The 10,890-nt window shown below is 48.8% G+C and overlaps 1 protein-coding gene across 1 annotated transcript in view; it reads right to left on the bottom strand.

Moving 5' to 3' along the window:
* Positions 1 to 1,365: 1,365 nt before the first annotated feature.
* Positions 1,366 to 10,890, bottom strand: part of LOC143785336 (NFATC2-interacting protein-like) — a 37,038-nt gene continuing 27,513 nt past the window's right edge. Inside the window, exons 4-9 of the mRNA XM_077274088.1 lie at positions 8,707 to 8,821; positions 8,545 to 8,628; positions 8,312 to 8,462; positions 6,511 to 6,655; positions 4,170 to 4,285; positions 1,366 to 1,949 (exon numbers count right to left, since the gene is read on the bottom strand). Coding sequence (XP_077130203.1) covers positions 1,794 to 1,949; positions 4,170 to 4,285; positions 6,511 to 6,655; positions 8,312 to 8,462; positions 8,545 to 8,628; positions 8,707 to 8,821 — 767 coding nt within the window. The 3' untranslated portion in view covers positions 1,366 to 1,793. The remainder of the gene's footprint in view (positions 1,950 to 4,169; positions 4,286 to 6,510; positions 6,656 to 8,311; positions 8,463 to 8,544; positions 8,629 to 8,706; positions 8,822 to 10,890) is intronic.

Genomic DNA, 10,890 nt, shown 5'->3' with positions numbered 1-10,890 from the left:
CAGGGAGCTCCCCCTAATGGTGGCTGCAGACAGGATCTTATCATGTATCTCTGTATACAGGGAGCTCCCCCTAGTGGTGGCTGCAGACAGGATCTTATCATGAGCACCCCGGCCGGTGGTGATCCTGGATGCGCGGCTGAAAAAATGGCCGACGCTGCTGTCCTATGCAGCATGTGACGTCACAAAGGCTACCTGGCGAAGAGGGACGCAGTCCCTAGAAACGCGTTGGTTAGTTTTGGCCCCTTTCTAGCTCCGTAGCCTTTGTGACGTCACACGCTGCATAGGACAGCAGCGTCGGCCATTTTTTCAGCCGCGCATCCAGGATCACCACCGGCCGGGGTGCTTCTGGCTCTGCGGGCTTTTCACACAAAAGAGCAAGTCTCCTGTCGTCCTGTGGTCTGAAGCCCTCAGTATCAACATCTGCTGATCAGTACACCTAGCGGCACTATTCTCCACAACGCAGTAAGTGCCTATGTTTATTTCTCATTTGCATATGTGCCTGTCACCAATCTTGACAGTCTAATCTACTGTGGTTAAATAGGTTTATCACACAACTTGTAGCTCAAGTTGTCTATAGTGGTTTTAGCGCGATACCTCATTTCTTTGGATTACTTTGGTTCACCTGTGGGTGTGACAGGGTAGGCACGGCACCTGTCTGGTATCAGCAGCTTTTTTCAGTTTGTCACGAGCGCCAGTGTGATAATTCTTTGTCGGTAGGATCTTATCATGTATCTCTGTATACAGGGAGCTCCCCCTAGTGGTGACTGCAGACAGGATCTTATCATGTATCTCTGTATACAGGAAGCTCCCCCTAGTGGTGACTGCAGACAGGATCTTATCATGTATCTCTGTATACAGGGAGCTCCCCCTAGTGGTGGCTGCAGACAGGATCTTATCATGTATCTCTGTATACAGGGAGCTCCCCCTAGTGGTGGCTGCAGACAGGATCTTATCATGTATCTCTGTATACAGGGAGCTCCCCCTAGTGGTGGCTGCAGACAGGATCTTATCATGTATCTCTGTATACAGGGAGCTCCCCCTAGTGGTGACTGCAGACAGGATCTTATCATGTATCTCTGTATACAGGAAGCTCCCCCTAGTGGTGACTGCAGACAGGATCTTATCATGTATCTCTGTATACAGGGAGCTCCCCCTAGTGGTGGCTGCAGACAGAATCTAATGTATCTGTATACAGGGAGCTCCCCCTAGTGGTGACTGCAGACAGGATCTTATCATGTATCTCTGTATACAGGAAGCTCCCCCTAGTGGTGACTGCAGACAGGATCTTATCATGTATCTCTAGACAGGGAGCTCCCCCTAGTGGTCCTCTACCACCTGCACTGCACAGATACTCGCAGCCCGGCACCAGCATTTACCAGCTCCAGGCCTGGTTCTTTATTTTCTACAAAATTTGACATTTTAAAGGATGTGATAAAGTTATATATGAGAGGCAGTAGCAAAAATAATTAATTTCTGCAATTGCGACTTTACCCTCCAACCCCCTACTGCCGGCAGCATTAACCCACAAAGTGTCCTTAGAGGCAAGGAGGGTCCTAAAATCAAAAGGAAATGTTCCAGTTATTGGGGGTCACTGGAGAAGAGAAGATCCCGGGTCGGAGGATCAGGAACAGTTCATCCATATTACCAAAGGTGGTAGTTTCAGATTTAGGCAACTAATAAGAGGAACTGTCCGGCTAAGGGGGGGGATGGGCAACCATCTTGACTCCATCGTTACCTCTGAGGGCACAATTCCAGTCTCTATGTGAGTACTGAGGATTTATATCTCTGCGTGCTCACGCCCACGCTTCTATGATGTCCTCGCTTTCCAAGCCGAGCTCCTGGGCTGTGTTCCTGCCGTTTAGTTTCTGTCCTTCGAACATGAAGCAGACGTTTTTGGAGAGGCCCATGGCGGCTTTATACTGATCCATGAGGGTCTGGAAAGGCTCCGTCTGTAGAGGAAGAAGGAGGATCAGCCATCAGGTTAGATACTCAGCCAGGAAAGTCCTGAAGGCAGATTCCTGGAATTACTTGGTTGCGGATAATCTACACTGTCGGGAGATCGTGGGGATCAAAGATGGCCCTGAGCCTGGCCGCTTACACCCTAGGATGCCGTGGTCATCAACAGCTGCAGCATCTACAGTGGTGACCAAACGTTGCGAGGCAAGTTGTTTCATTCAGTTTACCTCTTCAGAGATTTTGCTCTTTTACTCGTATGTTTCTATCGTTACTGACAATTATTGACATTTTTATATCTTCATACTTTTATTGCATGAAGTTTCTGAGACGCCTCAATGTTCCCAGCGCTGCCCCTTATTTGTTCAAACTTCTGCCCGTCGCCCCAGTGGCTGGACATCAGCCTCTGGGCAGATCCTGCCTGTTGGTCACCCGTTCTCCTCTTAAAACCTAGGTCTATCACAATTTCTGTGGTTTTGTTTGCTGGTTTTTGAGGATTGACCGCAGATTCTCAGGAGATCTGGGGAGTTTACAGCCATGGCCCAAAATGTCAATGTTTCGTTCCCCGATCCCCTTAGTTATCACTTTGATTAGTGACATGGTCTCCATCATGCGGAAAAATATTCCTTACCACATTGTTCATGGATGATGGGAGAAGTTGCTTCTGGAGGACATTTAGATCCAGTTCTTTATTCATCGAAGGACCTTAGACAAAATTGTGAGTGAGCCCCTCCATGGATGAGAAGATCCCACACATGAAGGGTCTCAGGAGGCTTTACTGCTGGCAGACACAGGAGTAATGATAGTGCTCCCTGTCTCTTCTCCAGACAATCATTCTTCCACTTGTCTGAAGGGGCTTCATCAGAGAAGATGACTTTGCAGGAAGTACAGGAATTGGACTGCAGAAGATCAAGTGACATTATTTTCTCTGATGAAGCCCCCTCACATTGGGATCTGGAAGAATGATTGATCGGAGAAGAAAACATGATGCTGCCATGAATCCTGTATCTGACAATAGTAAAGCCTCCTGAGACCCTTCATGTGGGGGGGCTTCTCTTCCATGAAGGGGGCTCTCTCACAAATTTGCCCCAGAACCCTGCCATGAATAAAGCATGGGATCTAAACCTCCTACGGGAGCAACGTTTCCAGCATGATGGAGACCATGTCACAGGGCAAAAGTGACAACTAGTTGGCTGAAAATATTGACATTTTAGGTCCATGACCAGGAAACTCCCCAGATCTCAGTCCCATGAAGAACCTGTGGACAATCCTCAAAAAGTGACAAGCAGAAGCCCGGAAATTGTGATAACTGCGATCACTGATGAGACAAGAACGGGCGGCCATCAGTCAGGATCTGCCCAGAAGCCGATCTCCAGCATCGGGGCGAAGGGCAGAAGTCTGGAGAATAAGGGGCAGCGCTGGGAACATCGAGGCCTCACAGAAACTTCATGGATTTGTCAGGAATTATGGAATGTTTACAATGGATCTCAGTCACCATAGAAACATCCGACTAAAAGAGCAAAAACACTGAAGGAGCAAAATGTGAAAACCAAAACGTCTCAGTTTCAAAACTCTCGGCTGTGACTGTAGGTAGAGGAAGCCTTGGCCCACCGGTGACCGTGCTCAGCCAATCAGTGGCATCCACAGTCAGGTGACCGGAGGTCATGAGGTCATCACTTGCAACCGGGCAGAGACCACCGACACGGCAGTGCTGGAGGCTGGATGTCGGGGTATCTGACCTTTGTAAGAATCCCATGGAAGCTATAAAAAGCAGAACTAACTTTTAAGTAGTTTTTGGGTCCAGTTAAGATCTTTTAATTCATCGGATTTACAAAAACAATAAACAGATCCTAAATGGAAACCATACTTTGCCGGATCTCGTAAACATTCAGTTAACCCCTTAAGTCTTTACGTAATTTGTGTTTTCTTCCCCTCTTCCAAGTGTCACAATTTTTCTCCAGTCCCCATAGTTGTGGGGCTTCATTGTTATGAGACAAGTTGTAGTTTTGAATGATATTCTATTTTTTTTTTTTAGCTCTATTAAGGAACTTGAACCTTTGATCACCTGATCGCTCATCACAATGCAATAGTGCGGTATGTAATGTAACCAACGCGGTCTACGAAGCCTGGAGCTTGGCTGCATAGGAGGACCGAGATGGCCGATCAGTCTGCACAGCACTGCCTCCATAGTAATGGCCCAGAACAAATCCTCTCACCATCCCAATTGTGACACTGAGGTGGGACTGCTTGTCCTTCCCCTGGACCTTCAGACAGATCTCATCAGATTGACCATCAGATCCTGGATCCCTGGAGGATGAATGCACCACACAATCTGGAGGGAGGAAACATCAGAAAACATAAGAGATCACCAGGGTTATGGAAGACAGAGCCATCAATGAAAGGACTGGGAATCATACAGTGAGCTCCCCCTAGTGGTGGCTGCAGACAGGATCTTACCATGTATCTCTGTATACAGGGAGCTCCCCCTAGTGGTGACTGCAGACAGGATCTTATGTATCTCTGTATACAGGGAGCTCCCCCTAGTGGTGACTGCAGACAGAATCTTACCATGTATCTCTGTATACAGGGAGCTCCCCCTAGTGGTGACTGCAGACAGGATCTTATCAGGTATCTCTGTATACAGGGAGCTCCCCCTAGTGGTGGCTGCAGACAGGATCTTACCATGTATCTCTGTATACAGGGAGCTCCCCCTAGTGGTGACTGCAGACAGGATCTTATCATGTATCTCTGTATACAGGGAGCTCCCCCTAGTGGTGGCTGCAGACAGGATCTTATCATGTATCTATGTATATAGGGAGCTCCCCCTAGTGGTGGCTGCAGACAGGATCTTATCATGTATCTCTGTATACAGGGAGCTCCCCCTAGTGGTGGCTGCAGACAGGATCTTATCATGTATCTCTGTATACAGGGAGCTCCCCCTAGTGGTGACTGCAGACAGGATCTTACCATGTATCTCTGTATACAGGGAGCTCCCCCTAGTGGTGGCTGCAGACAGGATCTTACCATGTATCTCTGTATACAGGGAGCTCCCCCTAGTGGTGACTGCAGACAAGATCTTATCATGTATCTCTGTATACAGGGAGCTCCCCCTAGTGGTGGCTGCAGACAGGATCTTACCATGTATCTCTGTATACAGGGAGCTCCCCCTAGTGGTGGCTGCAGACAGATCTTATCATGTATCTATGTATATAGGGAGCTCCCCCTAGTGGTGGCTGCAGACAGGATCTTATCATGTATCTCTGTATACAGGGAGCTCCCCCTAGTGGTGGCTGCAGACAGGATCTTATCATGTATCTCTGTATACAGGGAGCTCCCCCTAGTGGTGACTGCAGACAGGATCTTATCATGTATCTCTGTATACAGGGAGCTCCCCCTAGTGGTGGCTGCAGACAGGATCTTATCATGTATCTCTGTATACAGGGAGCTCCCCCTAGTGGTGGCTGCAGACAGGATCTTATCATGTGTCTCTGTATACAGGGAACTCCCCCTAGTGGTGGCTGCAGACAGGATCTTATGTATCTCTGTATACAGGGAGCTCCCCCTAGTGGTGGCTGCAGACAGGATCTTACCATGTATCTCTGTATACAGGGAGCTCCCCCTAGTGGTGGCTGCAGACAGGATCTTACCATGTATCTCTGTATACAGGGAGCTCCCCCTAGTGGTGACTGCAGACAAGATCTTATCATGTATCTCTGTATACAGGGAGCTCCCCCTAGTGGTGGCTGCAGACAGGATCTTACCATGTATCTCTGTATACAGGGAGCTCCCCCTAGTGGTGGCTGCAGACAGATCTTATCATGTATCTATGTATATAGGGAGCTCCCCCTAGTGGTGGCTGCAGACAGGATCTTATCATGTATCTCTGTATACAGGGAGCTCCCCCTAGTGGTGACTGCAGACAGGATCTTATCATGTATCTCTGTATACAGGGAGCTCCCCCTAGTGGTGGCTGCAGACAGGATCTTATCATGTATCTCTGTATACAGGGAGCTCCCCCTAGTGGTGGCTGCAGACAGGATCTTATCATGTATCTCTGTATACAGGGAGCTCCCCCTAGTGGTGGCTGCAGACAGGATCTTATCATGTATCTCTGTATACAGGGAGCTCCCCCTAGTGGTGACTGCAGACAGGATCTTATCATGTATCTCTGTATACAGGGAGCTCCCCCTAGTGGTGGCTGCAGACAGGATCTTATCATGTATCTCTGTATACAGGGAGCTCCCCCTAGTGGTGGCTGCAGACAGGATCTTATCATGTATCTCTGTATACAGGGAGCTCCCCCTAGTGGTGGCTGCAGACAGGATCTTATCATGTATCTCTGTATACAAGGAGCTCCCCCTAGTGGTGGCTGCAGACAGAATCTTATCATGTATCTCTGTATACAGGGAGCTCCCCTTAGTGGTGACTGCAGACAGAATCTTATCATGTATCTCTGTATACAGGGAGCTCCCCCTAGTGGTGGCTGCAGACAGACGTAGGTGAGGCCAAGTCACTATTATCTTTTGTTTTCTTACATCTGACAAACTTTGACCTTACCTATTATGTCGGCTACTGTGAGATTCAGAGACTGCGGCGTCTCCTTAATATCAAGTTCTTCATCCCCGCGGAGTAGTAAAATCTGTGAAGCGGAAACCTCCAGTTGCGAGGCCACAGACTCCACCAACCTCTCTAGGGTGTCTGTCTGAAAATAAAAAGGCATATTGAGATCGTTAGGACACCCAGTACCCAACCAATGAGGGATCCCCCTGCCCTCTATTCCAGGATGGGCACAACTTCTTAAGAAGTACTAAGAAGCCACAATGCCTACTGCCTGGCAACCACAATGCCTACTGCCTGGCAACCACAATGCCTACTGCCTGGCAACCACAATGCCTACTGCCTGGCAACCACAATGCCTACTGCCTGGCAACCACAATGCCTACTGCCTGGCAACCACAATGCCTACTGCCTGGCAACCACAATGCCTACTGCCTGGCAACCACAATGCCTACTGCCTGGCAACCACAATGCCATAACTACAGTTCAGAGTGATCGGTCAGGAAGATGGATATGGGGCGGATAACTCCCCCCTCCCTAATACTATTATGGCATTCACCCAAGTACCTCCCTCCCAGCAGAGGACATGTAGCATTCACCCCGGAGGTCTCCTTTACTCACTGGTTGGATGTTTATCCTGAGGATTTTCCCCCTGCGGCGCACTTTTATGATCAATTTTGGCGGCGGACTGCTCCCCAGCACAATCACATCGTCCGAGCTCCGCAGAGGCGACAGGACGGTGCCCAGATCCTGGAGACGCTCTTCCATCTTCCTGGAAAGAGAAGCCACAGAAAAGCTATAGGAGAAGTCCTGCAGAGTCGTCCGGTCCCACATGAACCCATCGAGGACAATACCTGATTTTCTGGTGCATTCCCTTTTTCCTTTTCCTCACTGGGGTTTTTGGGGTGGGGGGTGGAGATGGAGAGGAGTCCCGTACTCTAAAGACAAAGCAATGTTTGTCAGGATGGGGGTCCGGAGGATGGGGGTGGTGTCAGGGGAGAGGCACCAATTCTTACCTGTCACATGGGGTGGTCTTGTCATTCTCCTGTTCATCCTCGGGGTCATACAGGTCATACGTGGGACTCGCTGGATGTACCAGCGGCGGCTCTACAGGGACTTCGCTCTCCAGGTCTGTGAAGGAACAGACGATATTTGGAATATTGGGACCAAAAATCACAGAAGTGGAATTATTCCTAATATGGGTTACATCAATTCTGGCCTCTCCCTCCACCGCTGGCCCGTGCGGAATGCGTCATCGACGCCAAAGTCTTGTATCGTACCAGTTGCGAGGCCACAGACTCCACCAACCTCTCTAGGGTGTCTGTCTGAAAATAAAAAGGCATATTGAGATCGTTAGGACACCCAGTACCCAACCAATGAGGGATCCCCCTGCCCTCTATTCCAGGATGGGCACAACTTCTTAAGAAGTACTAAGAAGCCACAATGCCTACTGCCTGGCAACCACAATGCCTACTGCCTGGCAACCACAATGCCTACTGCCTGGCAACCACAATGCCTACTGCCTGGCAACCACAATGCCTACTGCCTGGCAACCACAATGCCTACTGCCTGGCAACCACAATGCCTACTGCCTGGCAACCACAATGCCTACTGCCTGGCAACCACAATGCCTACTGCCTGGCAACCACAATGCCATAACTACAGTTCAGAGTGATCGGTCAGGAAGATGGATATGGGGCGGATAACTCCCCCCTCCCTAATACTATTATGGCATTCACCCAAGTACCTCCCTCCCAGCAGAGGACATGTAGCATTCACCCCGGAGGTCTCCTTTACTCACTGGTTGGATGTTTATCCTGAGGATTTTCCCCCTGCGGCGCACTTTTATGATCAATTTTGGCGGCGGACTGCTCCCCAGCACAATCACATCGTCCGAGCTCCGCAGAGGCGACAGGACGGTGCCCAGATCCTGGAGACGCTCTTCCATCTTCCTGGAAAGAGAAGCCACAGAAAAGCTATAGGAGAAGTCCTGCAGAGTCGTCCGGTCCCACATGAACCCATCGAGGACAATACCTGATTTTCTGGTGCATTCCCTTTTTCCTTTTCCTCACTGGGGTTTTTGGGGTGGGGGGTGGAGATGGAGAGGAGTCCCGTACTCTAAAGACAAAGCAATGTTTGTCAGGATGGGGGTCCGGAGGATGGGGGTGGTGTCAGGGGAGAGGCACCAATTCTTACCTGTCACATGGGGTGGTCTTGTCATTCTCCTGTTCATCCTCGGGGTCATACAGGTCATACGTGGGACTCGCTGGATGTACCAGCGGCGGCTCTACAGGGACTTCGCTCTCCAGGTCTGTGAAGGAACAGACGATATTTGGAATATTGGGACCAAAAATCACAGAAGTGGAATTATTCCTAATATGGGTTACATCAATTCTGGCCTCTCCCTCCACCGCTGGCCCGTGCGGAATGCGTCATCGACGCCAAAGTCTTGTATCGTACCAGCAGTGACAGCGGCAGTGCTGGAAACTCAAAGCAAAAATGAGAAAACCGAGTCGATCAACAAAGAGTAGAGATGGGTCCGGCGGATTTGGTCTGACAGCTAAAAAAGTTCAGGTTCAGGTACCAGAACAGTCCCCGAACACCAGGTGTTTCTCCCACTGTCACATGCATGACTGGTCAGACATCTGTGGTTCCCACGCTTTCAAATGACTGAGCTCGCAGCTGTGATCAGGTAAAATAAAAAAAAGTTTACCTCCACTCCCTGGCATCAGCTGATGGGACTACTGCTCCCATCAGACCACACCAGCTGCTGCTAATAACAGCGAGAGCAGGGGATGGCTGATAGGAGTATTCATCAGCCGCCACCTGTGCTCTAAATATATATTAAAAAAAAAAAAAAGGAGGCGCGGGACTGAACCGCTACGGGCTGCAACCCTCTATCAAGAATAGGGGGGGGGGGGGGGGGGAGGGGGAGTCCCCACCCTGTTTTTTTTTAATTATTTAAATAAAAAAAAATGCTGTGGGGGTCACCCCCATTTTTGACAACCAGCCAAGCCAAAGCAGACAGCTGGAGGCTGGTATTCTCAGGCGAGAAACTTCTCCAGGTAAACTCCTCTCAGCACCGTGGAACAATCTCATGATGGCAGCAGCGATCTCACTGGGGGTCACCTCAGTTCAGCCCGGCTGGGAACGCAGCCTCAGTGATCGGTGGTAACCTGGATGTCACTGCTGCTCATTGATGCTGCGCGCACAGCTCATCCATCAGTGGTTCTCAGCCTGGACAGTCGCATCTTGGCACCGTCCAGGTTGAATACTGTTTATCCTCAGTCATGGATTACGGCGTGGGACAGAACGACAGACGTGAGGGAAATTATTGTTTTTTATTTTTGTTTTGGTACAGGAGACGAGGGATGCAGCGGAATTAGGCGTTGGGCGAGTATAACGGTTTTTAATTTTTAAATAAAAAAGTAAAAATGAGTTTTGTTTAATTTAAAATAAAAGACTTTATTCTGGCTGTGTCTTTATTTACCATGTAACTATACGATTAGTAATGGATAGGTTTCTTATAGACGCCTCTCCATTACTAATTCCTGGGCTTGATGTCACCGGACAATACAAAGGTGACATTAACCCCAAAAATATGAACCCCGATTGCCATCGCTACAGGGCAAGTGGAAAGAGTCGGACAAAGCACCAGAATTGGTGCATCTAATAGATGTGCCTTTTCTGGGCAGCTGTGGGCTGCTATTTTTAGGCTGGGTGGGTGCGATATCCATGGCTCCTTACCAGCCTGAGAATACCATCCCCCAGCTGCCTGCTTTAGCTTGGCTGGTTGTCAAAAATGGTGGGGATCCAAACAGTTTTTTAAATTATTTTTTATAATAATAATAAAAAAAAACGGCATGTGGACTCCTCTATTCTTGATAATCAACCTTTCTAACGCTGACAGCTGACGGTTGAAGTCGCCGCTATCAGTTTTGCCTGGCTGGTTATCAAATACACAGGGGAACCAACAGTTTTTTTTTTTTTTAAATTACTTATTTAGAGCTCAGGCGCTGGCTGATGAATACTGCCATCAGCCACCGCCTGCTCTCGCTGTTATTAGGGGCAGCAGGCGTAGACTGATGGGAGCAGACCCTCCAGCTGATGCCAGTGACCGGAGGTAAACATTTTACCTGCAGGCTTGTCAAGGTGAAAATATATTTCCTTATATACTTTTTGTACTTTTATATCTTATACTGTAAAACAATAAGTTTTTCCTATCTGCTAATGCAAATGTAACTGTATCTAAAGATGGCTGCCAGTGTTCATTCTTCACCTCAGTTTAGAATTTGAAGGGTTAAGTATATTTCTCCTGAAAAGATAACTCTGGAATGTGAAGAAAGAAGTAACCACCAGAAGACGTCCAGCGAATCAGGA

The sequence above is a fragment of the Ranitomeya variabilis genome, chromosome 7 (assembly GCF_051348905.1).
Source record: "Ranitomeya variabilis isolate aRanVar5 chromosome 7, aRanVar5.hap1, whole genome shotgun sequence".
NCBI classification, from domain to species: Eukaryota; Metazoa; Chordata; class Amphibia; order Anura; family Dendrobatidae; genus Ranitomeya; species Ranitomeya variabilis.
Note: the sequence above shows the minus strand (reverse complement) of the source record. Positions and strands in the feature narration are given on the sequence as shown.